General features: G+C 39.5%; 1 protein-coding gene across 3 annotated transcripts in view; it reads right to left on the minus strand.

Moving 5' to 3' along the window:
- si:dkey-100n23.5 overlaps nt 1-7,684 on the minus strand; it is a 195,712-nt gene extending 188,028 nt beyond the window's left edge. For 2 of the 3 annotated variants that reach the window (XM_059650314.1, XM_048540087.2), the window contains exon 1: nt 6,919-7,313. In XM_059650314.1, the coding sequence (XP_059506297.1) occupies nt 6,919-7,023 (105 nt within the window). In that variant the 5' untranslated portion in view covers nt 7,024-7,313. Of the gene's footprint in view, nt 1-6,918; nt 7,314-7,608 lie in introns of those variants that run through there. The other variant, XM_059650315.1, reaches the window with a different exon arrangement.
- Between the last annotated feature and the right edge of the window lie 10,541 nt (nt 7,685-18,225).

Here is an 18,225-nt window from a genome sequence, read left to right on the forward strand (position 1 = left end):
TTGAAAGAAATCAAGACTTCAAGAAAATAAATAGAGAGGGAGTACAGGAAAAAGGGAAACAAGAGCATTTGGACTCTGGGCTTCATGCTACCTGCTCCTGATAGTGATTGCAAAAAAGATGCAAAGAACGAGAGGGACAGAGAGTACAGATGTTGAATCTGTAGCGCCTGTTGAGAGTAGGTTGGGTGTTACAGAGACTAAGGGAGCCATTTGAAAGGGAGGAAATACTGAGAAGGCGAGGTAATACACATGCACTCAGATTAAGGTGTGGGGAAAACAGAAGTAATTATAAATAGGGATAGGAAGGGATCCCAAAGGCTGTACTTGGCCCACAACTCTTGATCAACTGCAGTGTGCAATAACTGGCTGCTTCATTCCCTATCGCCTCGGACTTTAAATTGGACCAGATTCAAACCCAGTTTCTCCCAGCATTGACAGAAAATTTGGCAATGTGATCGGCATTTCACCAGGGAAATCAAGACATTAAGCTACTGACGGTGCAGCAAAAGACTAAGGATTCTATTCGGCCTACTGCATCTGGTTCACCTTTTTTGACAATCTATCCAGACACGTCCACTCATCCATTCTGATTCCACATCCCTGCAAAGTTTATGCCTTAAAATATTTATCCAATTCCATTTTAAAGGTTACTACATCAAGCAGTTCATTCCAGTTATGAACCACTTGCATAAGAAATGTTTTTCCTTTCATTATCTCTACATATTTTTGTCGATCACTTCTATGCCCTCTTGTTTCGACATTTCAACCATTTCTATTTATGGCTTCTATATAAAATATAAACCCTTTTTATTATCAAATCCCCTCTTAAATTTCTCTCCCGTAAGGAAAACAACCCCAGTTCCAATAGTAATTCCACATATGTATAATCCCTCTTGCATGGTACTGTTCCAGTAAATCTCTTCCACAAACTGTCCAGAGCAATTACACCTTTTAAGTCTATTGAAATTATAGGAGGTATCCAACATGTGTGAACTTGTACAAGTTTATGGTGACGCCTTGACTCTTGTCCCAAACCAGGGTCAAATTTGCAGGAGATGAAAGATAGGATGGCCAGCCAGGAGAACATTGAAATAGACAGATACTGAGATAGCAAAAGAATGGATTAGAATCTCAGCAGGAAGTAGGTTGTGATTAAATGTGGAGTTTGGCCATGTAATGAAAGTGCCCACGTTTTGAATAAGGTATCTCACAAGGAATTTTTTACAAGATAAAATCTTGAAAATTAGTCATAATTTGTTGTAATGATTTAAGAATTAGTTGCATTGCCATAGGCAGGAAGTTTTCAATGATTTTCGATCTGCTTGGAGACAGATTACCAGCAGCATTCCACAGGAATCAGTGTTAAGGCTGTTGTTTTGTGTTATCTTTAGGGTGACATGGTGGCTTAGTAGTTAGCACTGCTGCCTCAAAGTGCCAGGGGCCTGGGTTCAATCCCAGCCATGGGTGACTGTCTGCGTGAAGTTTAGACATTCTCCCTGTGTCTGCATGGGTTTCTCCAGGTGATCTGGTTTCCATCCAAAGACATGCAGCTTAGGTAGATTGGTCACACTAAATTGCCCATAGTGTTCAGGAATTGCAGGCTGGGTGAAGAAGGCAAGGTTACAGGGATTGGGTGGGATGCTCATCAGCAAGTTGGTGTGGGCTTGTTGGGCCAAATGACCTGTTTCCACACAATAGGGATTCTATAACTTAAACATACATGTCCCAGGGTGCTCCGCAAGGCTACATGTTTTACAAAACTGTGTGTAATTTTTAGGACTGTAAAAGGAGACTGAATTACTGAAAACATATCTCAAGCATTAGGGAAATAAGCCACTGTATGGCATATGCTAGTTAATGTAAATAAGTGCAATCTTATGCATGTGGGAAGGATTAATGATGCATATGCATAAATCTTACAAGTAATAGAACTGAAGCCTGTGATGTATGAAAAAATTCTTGGCATCTTAACTTTTCAAAGGTTTACAATCAATGTCTTAAAGCTATGTTTAAAAAAGGATTAAAACTAAGAACTGAAGATCTGAGACAAAAACAGAAATTGGGTCACTGGACTTGAAACATTAACTCTACTTTCTCTCCGCAGATGATGCTAGACCTACTGAGATTCTCTAGCAATTTCTGTTCTTGCTTAAATAACAGGACTGTTATTAAACAACACTGTTCAGTAACAGAGATAACACGGTGTGAAGCTGGACGAACACAGCAGGCCAGGCAGCATCAGAGGAGCAGGAAAATTTCTGAAGAAGCGTCCTGACTTGAAACGACAAGCTTTCCTGCTCCTCTGATTTTGCTTGGCCCGCTGTGTTCCTCCAGGTTCACACCGTGTTATCTCAGATTCTCCAGCATCGGCAGTTCCTACTACTTCTGTAATTGTTCAATAACATTCCCTTTTATTCGACCGCTGGAGTACTTAAATACATTATCCCTTTAAATTTACTTGCGTGATCTTACACATGAAAATTTGAAGATGTTTTATTTGATGTGCTGGCTGATTGAAACTTTTAAGTCATTACCAAACCGATTGCAAAGAACATTGCATTCAATAGAAGACAAAACATAACCATTTGTCCTTAAGTAACGTCCAGTCATTATCTTAAATGTGTGTCCAGTTCCAAGCCTATTACAAGAGGGTGAAAAATAAAGGTTTTAAAAGGGACACAAGATATGATCCCAGTTTCAAACTACTTTGGCAACTTAGATAACCTTAAAACGCTGTGCGCTCACTCTTCAGGAAAAAATTAAGGCAATTTGATTGGGGTTTATAAAAGTGAACGGACTGAGTTAATATTGCCGAATCATCTCAAAAATTGTGCATTGGCAGAAATAGGTTAAGTGGTGTGTCTGTAAAGAACAGTATATATTTGAAACACGTTATCAGTTAAATGTGAGGGCTGACTCACTCTGTATCTCCTAAAGCGAGCAGTTCCTAACACAAATGGAGATCTAGGAGGATCATACAAGAAGCACTTACCAATTCATATGAAATGATCAATGTGATCTTCTGGAATAGTTTTGATCACCCAGGAAAACTGGGAAAGAATTTCCCGTTTTTCTTCCTAATTTGCCTTGAGTTTTTTTTTCATCTCTCCTAGGAGACTAGATGGCATCAAGGAAGATACAGTGTTTTGATAATGATGAAGAAGGCACCACAACCAAGCAGGGCAGGTAAGTTTTTTGTGTCTGACATTTTTTGTATGTTCATATGCAGGTGGAACAAAAAACATTTGTGAATCATGAATGCGAATGTGACTGGAGGTTCACCTTGCAGTTCTGCTGGATACAAGGGCTGCCAACAAACCGACACAATGAGAGACAGCACTAGGGAGGGACAGAATTAACTGTAAGGGTAAGCGTTTCTATCAAGATCCAATTACTATGGGCTGGATATTGTAGCATCGGTAACAGTAATGTGTTCAGCACTGATCATGGCTGAACGTATGAGGAAGCCTACAACTTCTGGATCACACGCACACTAACACACAAATCAGAATTTGATACTTGAATAAAATTATGATACTTTAATAAAGTATTGACAACTTAACTTTTACTGTTTACATTTTTAATTTTGTAAATTAATCACATCTAAACCAACACCGCTATATCTCCTTGACCCTGCTCAATACTTCATGGTGGAGCTATGCCTGGAACTGCTTGCCACTTTCATCTACCCCAGACAGTGCAACTAGGCTGTACTGCAGTCAACCCTTAAGGGGTAGCCTCACTTAAACCAAGTGAAATTCTCACCATGGGGATTTCATTCAGCTTGCGTGCAGATTTAATCAAAATCAAAAGCAAATGCTGACACAATAACAATGATTGCAAAATCTAAGGGCTCTCTTCCAAGTGTTTAACTGAAGGCAACTGCTGCAGAAAGACATGCAGTCTGATAACAAAGGCAGTGGAAAGGTCGCAGGAGGTATTGAGGAGATAGAATTGAGTGCTAGCCCTGCATATCTGCAAGTTAATCCCATATCTTGAATGATGTCACCTCAGGACAGTACACAGATATGGCCTGAAAATAACAAATGCTGGAGATCACACCGGGTCAGGCAGAATCCACTGGAGAGACAGCAAGCTAACGTCTCCGGTCTAGACGACTTTTGATCAGCACTGAGGTGAAGTGTGGACGGGTTAGCATTTATGCTATAGTTGGTGCAGGAGGGGGCAGGGTCGAAAGAACAGGAGGAGGAGGAAAGGCAGGAAAGATCCCTGGAGAGGACAGATTCCAGAGGTAACAGTCTAAGAAGAGAAGCCATCGCTGGTCAATACTATAGCTCTGATTAGAATCCCATTTAGCTTGTTAATGAAAGGGAATCATTCAAGGAGAGTGGTGTCGCTAAATGTGCCAGAGGCTCAGATCAAATGGTGCACAACACTTAGTCACAAAATCATTATTTGTGACTTTGATCAACACTTTCAGGGTTAAAAATCCGCCTGGAGCGGTTTAAATAAAGAGTTACAAAGCACTATAGATTTAAAAGGAAATAATGTGGGGGTAAGTGAGATTTAATATTGGCGAGCCGATTGTATCGGCAGGAGCTAACAAAATAGGCAAAGGTTTAGAACACTTTGGAATGCTGACTGAAAGCTGCCAACTTCTATGTCATTACGGAGGTAAGCTAGCAGCAGATAGCATTTTAAATATGTTAATGAGCCTATAAGTTTCAGATGTACAAAAACAAAGTTGCTGGAAAAGTTCAGCAGGTCTGGCAGCATCTGTGAAGGAAAAAACAGAGTTAACGAGTTCTGAGAAAGGGTCGCTGAACCCGAAACGTTAACTCTGTTGTTTCCTTCACAGATGCTGCCAGACCTGCTGAACTTTTCCAGCAACTTTGTTTTTGTTCCTGATTTAGAGCATCTACAGTTCTTTTGGTTTTTATTTAGTTTCAGATGGAACCTGTTTTGCAGGTTTAACAGTGGCTGGCCCAGTTTCCCAAGCTTTGGGGAATCCAACGTCAGCAGTGAAGGGGAACACAGCCTCACAGAGAAAGCAGTGATAATGGGAACTGCAGATGCTGGAGAATCCAAGATAACAAAGTGTGGAGCTGGATGAACGCAGCAGACCAAGCAGCAACTCAGGAGCACAAAAGCTGACGTTTCGGGCCTAGACCATTCATCAGAGAGCTCCTCTCTGATGAAGGGTCTAGGCCCGAAACGTCAGCTTTTGTGCTCCTGAGATGATGCTTGGTCTGCTGCGTTCATCCAGCTCCACACTTTGCTATCTCACAGAGAAAGCAAATGGCTTTACTTTGGGCCAGGAGGAGTATAAATGGTTCCACCTGTTTCCGCCATAGGATCTCGCTCCCTCCTCCCATTTCTACTCATGGTTCCAGATTACAGCCACTCACCCACTTTGGGTTAGGAATCAGAGCATATTTCTGAGAAGAATATTCCCCCAGCTCCATGGGGTTAGAGATCAGACCAATGTGGTCCTGTGGCTTTCAGATGCTCCCTGTTGACTAGAAGTGCAGCCTAATAATCAAGGTGAATTCCAGGTAGAAAACCTGTCAGGACCAAAAGTCACACATTGTTGAGTTAAGAACTGAACAGCATATGAATTTACTTAGATTCTGGAAAGCCCTAGTACTACCACAACACTCGAAAACACCTGTCCTCAATGTTCTCAGCATGCTGGTCAGTAAAAATTCCCAACATTTTTAGAGACTGTGGAAGTAGGCTGTTGGAGAAGTTGCAGGTCAAACTTGAGCAATAAGTGACAAAGGTGGTTTTGAAAGGGAGGCTAACAGTTCTAGAGGCAAGGGAGTCATTTACAATGTTCACTAGCACAGGGACCAGAATGTAAGCAGTTTGGTCAGGATTGTGTCGAAGTGTAGAAAAGTCTCACAGGCAAGGTGAGTTTAGAGGAAAAATTAGAGCTCACAAGAAGCTTTGGAAGTTCAGCAATGTGAAGTTATATGGAGGCGTTCATTTATTTGTATAGTTATTCAACTTTTCCAATGTTTTACTTCACATATATAGTTTTGAAACTCTATGTTTCTTTACATTGCATGAATCAACCATTACCTTTCTCTGATAGTTATAAGTGATCATTTATGGCAGTACATACACACATATAAAATTACTTTGTTGGGAATCTGAGCTCCAATGCAAAATATTAAATGTCTGCATTACTCCATCAGCCTGCCTGATAATTCTGAACGGTTTGTTTCAGTAAAGGGATCTTGAATTAATCAATAATAATAACCATTAACAATAATTTCACTTTAAGATGTGATGTTGCTGCCACTGAATTTCCTTTCTTGAAGGTAGACTGCCGTAACAACTAACAATGTTCGAGATTTTGACTGAACCAAGACATCAAAACTGCAACAAGCACTTCCCAATGACGTTAAATTGAGCTCCTCACAAAAATTTCACCCCATCAGGAATTGGATTATTCTCCCAACAAAGCATGTGCAAAAAAGGACACAATTACTTTTTCCACCATTAAAAAGAACTAAAACAAAGGTTTGACATGAACTTTGCGGACATAAAAATATACCGAATCGCTAACAGGGAGCCTTTCCTGGCCTTGTTGATGCTGAATCATTCATTTTGCCAACGAAGAAGCAATATTCAAGGCCACAGTCCTGCATGTGAGGCACCAGAATTAACATATGAATCCAGGCTGAAAGCAAGTGGTGTTTTGTTTCATATAGAAGGCTGCACGTTTTTAAAGAATACTAAAAATGTATCATTTTTTAAAAATGCCATTAATTAACATCACACAATTCAGTAATATTTACACAAGAGCCAAAATGAAACTTAGCCAAAATAAAACACGGCAAGGCAAAATCTAAAGCGACGTATATATTTATTTGATTCATTTTAATGTTGAATGTGGCTGGCCATGCAGGCCGCGCTTGTAGACTCTTGTATCTGATCAGCATTACTCACACATTTATAATCCTCCGAATCGGACTTGAACAGAGTGCAGCGGGAATTCAGCACTCCAGTAATGTTGTCGGCTGGACTGGTAATCTGCAAAGGCTCATTGCCCATGGTAACCAAGCTTATAAAAGCTGCTTTCACCGCCGCTCCCTTACTGTGGAAAGGGAGAAGGGAATCACCGGAACACAACTCAAGCGGCCTTCCACTGCAGGAGCAGGAGGTACTCAACGTAAACAGGCAGCACACACACACTGTCTCTCTCTGTCTGTCTGTCTCATCCCACCCCCTATAAACTCAAGACTGTAACAATTGCACCTTTTTTTTTAGAAAACGAATCCTAAACATTGTCAATAAATCAAAAGAACCGCGGATGCTGGAGATATATAAACGTTGTCAATAACCCTTTACATACCGTGTTGTGTAACAGCGTTTAATTTTGGGGAAATATTACTCTGAACACATCACATCCAGGTAATGTTGCTCTGTCCTTCTGAATCAATAAATCATCAGAAATAAAACAAAAATCACTTTGGCGATTTTTTGAAATGTGCACTAAAGTGATTCAACTGCAAAATTCAGGCCTTCAGAATTGCATCTTGAAAAATGTGTTAATTGCTTCATGATCTTTTCCTTGTTTTTTCAGAAAATATGTAGGTATCAGTTGAATTAGATGTATCTATTTATTCAGTTACTTACAGAAATTCCTTGCTTCTCAGAGCCATAAGGCAGAGACCAAAGTATCAAGTGTTTTCAAACTAAATAAGGAAGTTGGGTCTGGCTGAGTTGTCTAATTTTCATAACCATACTGTCTCTCCACAAGGGATTTACAAGCACCTACCAAACAAAAATCAGTTTAAAACAAAAATCAGCAATTTACTTAACTTCTACTTAACATAAAATTTTCACCAGTTAGCATTTTGAGTCTGATGTCAGAGATTGCAAGAACTGCAGATGCTGGAGTCAATTTCCAACCAGAAACATCAATTTTCCTGCTCCTCTGATGCTGCCTGACCTGCTGCGTTCCTGCAGCTCCACACTGTGTGGTCTTTGAGTCTGATGTAACTTCTTCAAAACTATAGAAGCAGGGAGACTCGCCTGTATTTGACCTTTCACCTGGCAAGTCTCCCTTTTTAACAAAAATGCAGCAAAAACTCGCCAGGTTAGGCAGTTTCTGTGGAGAAAGACAGTTTCAGGGTGATGGGTTTTGATCTGAATATCAGAATGATAAGAATTTTTTAGCCAGTGGAACGGGGAAGGGACAGGAAAACAACGGAGGTGGACTTCAGGGGAATTTGAATAACAAAAAGCTTGATGATGCAACAACTAGAGAAAGTGGTAATGGACCTAGTACAATAAAGGAACAAATGACACATATATGGCTACATGAAGACTACCTGCATATAACATGAAGGGCGTAAATAAAATTAAACAAGAGAAGAAGCCTTGGAGGCTGAGGGATGACCTTAGAGATAGTAGGAACTGCAGATGCTGGAGAATCTGAGATAACAAGGTGTAGAGCTGGATGAACACAGCAGGCCAAGCAGCATCAGAGGAGCAGGAAAGCTGACGTTTCGGGCCTATGACCCTATACAAGTTTATAAAATCAAGAGGGGCATGGCTTGGTTGATTAGGTAAGGTCTTTTCCCTGGGGTGGGAGTGTTCAAAGTAGAGGCCATAGGTTTGAGGTGAGAGAGACAAGATTTAAAAGGAAACTAAGGGGCACAGAGGGTGGTGTGTATATGGAGCAAGCTGCCAGAGGAAGTGGTGGAGTCTGGTACAATTACAGCATTTAAAAGGCGTCTGGCTAGATATATGAATGGGAAAGGTTTTGAGGGATATGGGCCGAATGCTGGCAAATGGGACTAGATTAACTTAGGATATCTGGTTGATTGGAGCAAAGGGTTTGTTTCCATGCTTTACAGCTCTATGATTCTAAGACCAATGAAGCAAAGCAAAAAAAAGTCAGTTCAGAACAATACATAGATAGTGGTTATGTAAAGTTGTTGAACTCAATGTTGAAATCAAAAGGTTGTCAAGAATCTTATCAAAAGCTAACATGTTGTTCCTTGAACTTGTGTTGAGGTTCAGTGAAACACAATAGCAGGCCATAGACAGAAATATAACAGTGTCAGCAAGGTGGAGAATTAGAAAGACAAATTAAGATGTGGTGGACTCAGGGACAATGAGTGTCATTGGCTCATTAATGAGCCTGAATAATATCCCATCACCACTGTTGTATGATAGATCCTCACCACAGTCACCTTGGTGAAAAATACAGCAAGTAGCTTTGCTGCAGTCATCCTTCTTTTAGACTGGGATCTAAATGGTCTGACTGGTCTTGCAGATATTTTTTAATCAACCTGTTCAAGATATTATTAGAGATAATGGGAACTGCAGATGCTGGAGAATCTGAGATAACAAAGTGTGGAGCTGGATGAACATAGCAGGCCAAGCAGCATCTTAGGAGCACAAAAGCTGATGTTTCGGGTCAAGACCCTTCATCAGAAAAGATATTATACACTTCTGGAGCAGGTGGGACTTGAACCCTGTCCTCCTGGTCCAGACGTAGGTACCCTACTACTGTGGTACAAGTGGTTCACCAAAATCATTTGCTACCCTAACGGGCAGGGGCTCTTAAAAAAGATGTAGTTTATTGTATGATAGCAATCAGCTACAAGTTACATTGAAATGACAGACAGTGTTACTAAGACTATGAGGAAGATCTTGATGGTAGGTCTAACTCCTTTGAGAGCCAGACCTGTTCTCTCTCCAAATCTCTATTACATCATCACATTGGACATTGCCTAATGTAATCTAAACTGTCAATGAAATGCAGTTAGAAGTGTGAAAAGCAGCCTTGCTTGTTCACCTAATTGCACCTGCCAGAACCCATTGTTGGCATTGAGTTTAGTGAAAATTCTACTTTTAGACAACTTGGCTAAATTCTTGGTGAACTATAACATTATCAGCCATAGTCCCAATGAATACAAACAAGTATTTACTTGTTCAGTTCCAGATTTAGAGTCTTGTTTGAAAAGAGCTCTGTAGTTTAAGAACTGTTAACTTCGAGATATCTGATGATGCATTCTATTTTGTGCATCTTCGAAATTAAATCTTCCTAGAAATATTGCTTCTACTTTCATGTCGTTTTAATGTGACTCCGTATTCTCTTTCTTTAAAGGACTTCAGTCCTGCATTATAACAATACTGCTTTATTTGAAATGTTAAAGGATCTTAGAGTATTTTCCCTCATTTATGCAGTCAAAACAATGGAGTTCTGCCTTCTGTGAGTGAAATTAATGATTCCTGCTTGTTTATGGGCACAGTGAATAATTCTGCCATTTCACAGCCTAATAAATAATTTCCATTCTCTTTAATAGCTTTACTGAATGAATCCTGCTCTTCATGGTTCTGTAAGATGAATTCTGTTCTCTTTAATGGATTTCCTTAGACAATTTCTGCTGTCTGCAGTGCTACAAATAATACTGCTGTCTGAAGTTTTAATAAATGCCTCCTGCTTTTACCATGGTTTAAATGACAGCTCTTGTGCATTCCTCACAGTGTCAACAGTCTACCAAATTTCTTCTCCCCCATTAGAATCTATCCACTCCGCCTTCAAATTCTCCCCTTTATCAGCTTAATTTTGGTCTTGTGTTATTGTTGGGTCTGCAACATTATTTTAATTTGTTTCTATGGATCTTGATTTACTCACAGTAGCCACACCTCATGGTGATCAGCATGTAATTATGCCATTATATAAAAAAAATTCTCCTTGCCCATTAGGAATATCAACATTTCCCCATGGAGCCTCCAATGTCCATTCACTCACCAGCTAAACCTCAACTTGGGACCATTCCTTAAGATCAGTTGATGCAATCTGTAAATGGCAAGTGTGACTAGTGTTCAGGTCTACATAACCTCTAGCTCATACTTAATTCTGCATGTCTCAGATCTGAAATGTTTTTACCATCAGCTGCATTTTCTGTCTTATTGAACTTGCCATGAGTTGCTCTTCTGTAGCTTCCTTGAATGGTCAACCTTCCCAAATGTTGAGTAACTACACAAGTAAGGCACTGTCTGAAGATTCCTTCAAAGCTCACTGGAATCTGAACTGCTACTCAGTGTGTTGTATTCTGGATTCTCACCATAGTCACCCTTGGTAAAAGCAATAAAGGGGGAAGATTCACTGCTGCCACCATCTTTCTTTTAGGTTGGGATCTAAAGGGTCTTACATGTCTAATGTGGTCAAGGAAAACTGCTTGGTACTGTAACAAGAAGATGGTGTTGCCTTACGTAGTTTACTGCATGATAGCAATCAGATACAAGTTATTTAGACATTATTACTAAGAATATGAGGGAGAAATAGGTAAGAATATGTCTTCTTTGAGGGGAAGGCAATAACCTAGTGGTATTATCCAGAGACCCAGAAAATGTTCTGGGGACCCATGTTTGAATTCATTTTTAAAAATTGGAATTAAGAGTCTAATGATAACCATGAATCCATTGTTGATTGTCAGGAACACCCATCTGGTTCATTAACGTCCTTTAGAGAAGGAAGCCGCAATCCTTATCTGATCAGGCCTACATGTGACTCTAAACCCACAGCAATGTGGTTGAGTCTTGACTGCCCTCTGGGAAATTAGGGATGGGCAATAAGTGCTGGCCCAAGCAGTGATGCCCTCAACCCGTGAATGCATTTAAAAAAAAGTCCAGACCCACCCAGATCTCAATGATATCATCATATTGGGCAGTGTTTACAGCACACATCAGCATTGACCCTTTCCTTGCTTAACATGTTATACAACATCCAGCAGCTAGGAATCCACTGTAATTAGGGGAGATATAGCCACTATTGGGAGTCTGACACAGGGGCATCTTCCATGATTAAATGGGCCCAAATGCCATGTTCACATCCAGCCTTAATTGTATGTTAATTGCTAAACTACTTAGCTTTTTATGATCTCTGTCTCAACTAGGAACTATCTGATAGCTTTTTGGAGGCATACCGAGACTTACCTCAAACTACAGAGGCTGGTAATGCATTCCATAAGCCCTCTGATAAAAGAAGAGCTGCCCAAATGTTAATTTGAAAGCAAAAAGCGATTTAAGCATGTAACGGTGAAACGATCAGGTAACTGCTTTGGGCTCTGCATAGTTGTGCACCACATCCTGCTACCACCATTATATTTTGCTCATATGAACTGACAGTGTTTGGCACACGGAAGTAACCACATTTACAGGTATTGTCATAATAACCACAGCACAATGCAGTAATAAACACTGCACAGAGCAAATTCACGGGTTGTCAGTAGAGTGCTTTTTTTCCACTGACTTTAATCCGACAAGTAGTTGAGTATACCTCAAGTATCCTTTTACCCACTGCATAGGAGAGATACCTTCTGGAAATGTTATTAGAAGGTTAGGGGAAATAGAACCAAAACTCATTTAATTTGTATTTTTTCAAATAATTTGTTTAAAGCCATCAATCCAATTGAACAGATCCTACGTCAACAAGACGAAACACTGGAGATCCTTTTGGGTTGATGAATTAACAGTAAGACTCTCCAGACTTCACACAAACACAGATTTTGTAAGCTCCTAGAGTTGCTGCACAATTATCATGACTGAGCCAAGATGCTTCTAGAAATTGTGGGAGTTGTGAAAGCAATGCATTTTTTGCCTAGGAATAAAATAACCCGCTGAGTTAAACAGAAATGCCACATTGTATGGGAAATGCAATGACCAGTGCATTGTAGATTGACGTCATTCAAAAGTTGGAACATTTTAAGATCACTTTTTGAATTATTTTCTTTACTTGATTGTTGTCAATAAATAAATGAGTTCTAAAGCATAATGAAATCTAAACCATGCTACTGTTGTTTACTAAAAGCATGAAGTGGCAAATCAACTTGTTTGATTACTGTTTGCAAGAGCCCATTATTCAAATTTCAGACCTTTTGTTTTATATTAAAAAACACAGAAATCTGTAATTAATTGCCGTTTGATTCCATGCTGGCATGAATTTATTGGATTTTATATTGTAGATTACAAACAGTTATTTGTTTGCTCGGTTTATGCTCTACACTCCACAGCAACTATCATATTCACGATTTCACTAACTTATGTAGCTTCAGTACATATTTACCGCAAAAAGACAAAATTCACATGCAGGAATATCATGCCTAAGACCACATCAAAAGTCAAACGTTTTCAAAAGTATTGATATTGTACTCAATGTTGCTACTTACCTTTTCCTATCTATGGTAATTTCATTATTCAAGAGAGTGAGGCAATGTGGCGCTAGGAGGATTAGTTATGAGTAACTCATCTTTGATCCTTCCAGTTCTGCAACTGTTTATAGTCTCAGACATAGCTGTTCCAGTGACGATGAACTCTTCTTTCTGGTGGGATGACATGCTGCAGGTGCCTGTCTCCCACCAGTTAGATTCTGCTACCTCCAGTTTTGTATTATCTAATCCTGCAAGAGAGAGAAGTGTGTCAGTGAGGGTGGTGCAATGTGCTAAGTGATATGGCTGTTATAGTTGAATAGCTGGCAATTTGTGCAAGCTGACAAATGTGCATATGAGGCTTACAACCGAGCTATAAATATGAGCAAGGTGAAGCCATGAAATACTAGGTATGCATTGTGGTTGATAGCAGTTGTTGCTAGGTAAGAGACGTGCATGGAGAAATTAAAGGAGTATGAGGCTAGTGGTTCAGTTGTAAGGGTATGGATTTTCAAGAAGCATTCAAGTATCCTGACCACTTCTGTGGGTTAGTGAACTTTTGCACTGCATCCCGGTTCTCAGAGTTGCACTGGTGCATTGATTTTAACAGCTATCTTCTCCTGCAGTCTTTGCAATTTGGGCCTGCAGAGCATCCTGATGCCCCATGGATTGATCATCCTATTCAATGAGCTTGCACAATAATCCTCAATACTGTGCCTTGGGGAATGCACCATTTCCTGCAGAACCTTCTTTGTGTATTCTTCCCAGTCAACAGCTCTTCTTCAACCAACTTCAGCCCATGCTGTAGTCAAAATGCATCTCCTCTACCAAAGGCGTAGGTTGGCTTTTAAGTGGTGCTAGCTGCTCATGAACATGCACTGCGACTAGACATGCAGGTCCACAGCAGCACACTACCATCACAGCCATGAGTAACCAGCATAAAGTTTGAATGCTGTCTGCATTCATTAGGAATGGGAGTAGGTTAATTGTTCATTGCGATCCAATCAGCCATTTGTGGATTTAAGCAAATTTTGTTGCCTTAATCTTTACTTGCTCAGTGTCATTTTGTAACAACTAAGGTCATAATTGAATTCCTTCAGTTACACACAGCATAGCTGAGTCAGGTACAGGAAGGTCAGTCAGATTCTATATTGGTATGTAATGGGTAACACTAGAAGTGCACATATGGAACGTCGAGGACAGAGCAGAGTTTGACTCTGATTCTTCCTATATTTGAAGAGCTCACTGACAATCACTGTCGCTACTGTCAGGTAGAATCACAGGCTATAACAAAGTTATGACTTTGGGGGAGACGAAAATTGATAGAAAGCATTGATACAAAATACAGAGATAGTAAAACTCAGGTATAATAGATTACTTTTAAAAGCGAAAGCTGGCGCATAGTCGAGCAGTGAGATTCCAGGACTCATCTGTACATTACCATTATCAACCCAAATCTTCCTCCCACTTCTCACTCAGACTCACATACGCATCCCACATTTCCTGAACCCCACCTCATAACTCTGTCATTATAAGAATGTATTTCAGTGCTACGAGGGATTGAATGGATGATGTGTAGCCAACTACAAATGGAATTCACTGCAACCATTGTGGAGAAATTAAGTGTGCACCAGCCCACCCTGCCCCGTGTGGAGCAATTTTTGTATGTTTGTGGCACGGCGTGCAAGGAAATGATGGCATTTTTAAAAAATGTCAGTTGAAGGGTCAACCACATTTCCTGTATTTCCTAGCTGATGTGTGCACCAGAAATTCACTGTTTCTACTTCCTGTTTTGCACAATAGCCATTTAAATAAGAGAAACAAATTGACGCAACTTTATTAAATATTAATTAAATAATAGCAAATATGTTTCCTAATGGATTTTGATGAAGAAAGGATAAATTTGTATTTCTGTAGCAATTTTCATGATCTCAAGATGTCACAGAGTGTACAGCCAATTAATTTTTTTAAGCTTATTAGGTGTCTACCTTAGTAGTGCTATCATTAAGCTAGACTGACATTAATGATAATTGAACTCAGCTTAGGTCAAAAAGTGTTTGAAAAGTATGTACAATTACATAATGTTCTTTGAATGTATCAGAAAAATCAAATAATTTTACTAATTTTGTGAAACGAGTTAGATGAAAATCTTCAGATAGTTGACACAAATGGAATGCAAATATTTATCATGGTTTCAACACAGAGAGTGAACTTAGAAATTAAAACCAGCTGCTAAGGGGGAAAATCTTTGTTGCTGGATTCAATGTTGCTTTTGGTCTATCCTGACAGAGCTGCGCAATGGTTAAGGAATTTTTTTGTCCCTAGAGAGGGCCTATCTTTAGGATAAATTTAAATTAAGGGTTTGTCTGCCTGTTTAGTGGCAATTGAAGATAGAATGTCATGGCAATTACAGAGAGTACACGGTATTGTAGTTGACATTCTCAGAACCAACGTCCCCAAAGACAAATTATATGTTTTTTTGTCTCTGAGAGGTAGTCCTGATGAAGGGTCCTGACCCGAAACGTTGACTCTCCTGCTCCTCTAATGTGGCCTTACCTGCTGTGTTCTTCCAGCTCCACAATGTATTGACTGTTCTTTTGTCTCTTTGTTGCCTGGAAAATAGTTGTCTTATTTGATCATATAGAACGTACTATGTGAGCAGCTTGATGCAGGAGTTAAAAGCACAGAAGCATATACATTTTAGCTCAGTGCTGTCTGTGGTCAATTTAAACCTCTTCTGAGCACCCACATTGAAAACACATTTTCCTGATATCTCTCCATGTACTTTAACATTCTTCTTGTTTAATCATTATTCAGTGCCTTTTAAAAGACTGTAATCGAGCTACTGTGCTTCCCAGACATGTAAAACATTTTCCATTCCAATATCAGTTGGAGATAATTTTAACTCTTGTTGTAAATAAAACAATATCAGACTGGCTGTACGTTATAACCTTCTCAAAAATGTAGTTTCATTGAAGTATGTAGAAAATATAAAACACCGGCTCAGGAATAACTTGTTCATTTATCCTAAAAGTTCACACAATTACTGTGTATTTCTAATCATTAAAGTAATCATTTCGCATTATTACATACATCCGATTCCATATTTCACATATTTTAGTGGTATGACTTTTAGTTTTAGGAATATAACTATTAGATTGTAAGTTAATGTGTCAACTATAAGATCAACAGAAAACCTGAGTAACAGCCTAATAAGTAACTCCAAAGTGAATGCAACCGAAAGACATTTGAGAACGTCTCTGGGCTTGTATTAGGTCAAAATCCTTGTTTCAATGAAAAAAACTTAATTTACATTGTTCCTAGATGATAAATCCAACAGCTAGCAATTCTGAATTGAAGGTTGTAAAACCTCCAATCTTGGTTCCTAATGGTGAGGTCCTGGGTGTTGTTGAACAAAGACACCTTGGAGTGCAAGTTCATAGTCCCTTCAAAGTGGAGTCACAGGTATCTCGGATAGCGAAGAAGGCATTTGATATGCTCACCTTTATTGGTCAGTGCATTGAGTAAAGGAGTGGGGAGTTCATGTTGAGGCTGTACAGGACTTTGATTAAGCCAGGAGTGGAATACTGTATGCAATTCTGATCTTCCACCTATAGGAAGGATGTTGTTAAACTTGAAAGGGTTCAGAAAAGATTTACAAGGACGTTGCCAGGGTTGGAGGGTTTAACATATAGGGAGAGTCTTTATAGACGAGGGCTCTTTTCCTTGGATTGTGAGTGGCCAAGAGGTGACGTTACAGAGGTTTATAAAATCATGAGGGGCATAGATAAGACAAATAGACAAGGTATTTTCCCCAGGGTGGAGGAGTCACAAACTAGATGGCATAGGTTTAAGATGAGAGGGGAAAGATTCAAAAGGGATCTAAGGGGCAACTTTTTCACGCTGAGGGTGGTCTGTGTATGGAATGAGCTGCCAGAGGAAGTCATGGAGGCTTATACAATTACAACATTTAAAAGACACCTGAATAGGTATGAGTAGGAAGGGTTTAGAGGGATTTCGGTCAATTGCTGGCAAACAGTACTAGATCAATTTAGGATGGCTGGTTGCCATGGACAAGTTGGGCTGAAGAGTCTGTTTCCATGGTGTATGTCTCTATAGCATAGATTATTCATATGGATCACAGAACCAAATTGTTTTACTTTGAAGGTAAAAGCAAGTTAATATAGATTTCAGATTGGTACATCCCAAGTATATCACATTGTAATGGAGATGTGCTGTAGGTGTTAGAAGGTTACTTTGTTTAATTTGTCCGGAATTTTCTTCACAAAAGACAGAATTTGGTCTTACCTAGGATGCAGTTCACTTAATAATTTGTGAGGAAAAAGAAATTGGAAGGTTTGCCTTGCTCGGAATATGAGGAAGAAATCTACTGTGGTCCACAGAATAAAAACAAGCAGTTAGTTTGGAGGATTCAATGAAGGTTAAATCTGAGCTGAGTCTTCAACATTTATGAAATATTAGAGAATCACTTAACCAGAAGCTTATGGAAGAATCACCCTGAAATTTCCAAGAATACTCAATACACTGAGGAGAAATGAATGTTCATTTCAGAGGGCTGCATTATAAATGTAGATTGGTCTGAGGAAAATAACATGAACCTTCAAGATAAGGAAGCTCTTGAGGGCCTTGAAAGTTACAGCTAGATTTATATCATTGATCTTTATAAACCATAGTGTTCAATTAGTGGTAACAAAGTGTGGAGCTGGATGAACACAGCAGGCCAAACAGCATCTTAGGAGCTTAAAAGCTGACGTTTCAGGCCTAGACCCTTCATCAGAACAATGAAGAGTCTAGGCCCGAAACGTCAGCTTTTATGCTCCTAAGATGCTGCTTGGCCTGCTGTGTTCATCCAGCCCCACACTTTGTTATCTTGGATTTGCTAGCATTTGCATTTCTCATTATCACTGTTCAATTAGTGGTGCTTGCTTTTAAGTTGTTTAAATATACAGTAAAGTTTGTTTAAATTGATGAAATCTTGTGATTTAATTTATTTTAGTTAATCACTTTTTAAATTTCTCTTTAAATGTTAGCAATCTCGATGGGGATTATGACAGAATGTACAATC

Source organism: Stegostoma tigrinum, chromosome 12, assembly GCF_030684315.1.
Source record: "Stegostoma tigrinum isolate sSteTig4 chromosome 12, sSteTig4.hap1, whole genome shotgun sequence".
Lineage (NCBI taxonomy): Eukaryota > Metazoa > Chordata > Chondrichthyes > Orectolobiformes > Stegostomatidae > Stegostoma > Stegostoma tigrinum.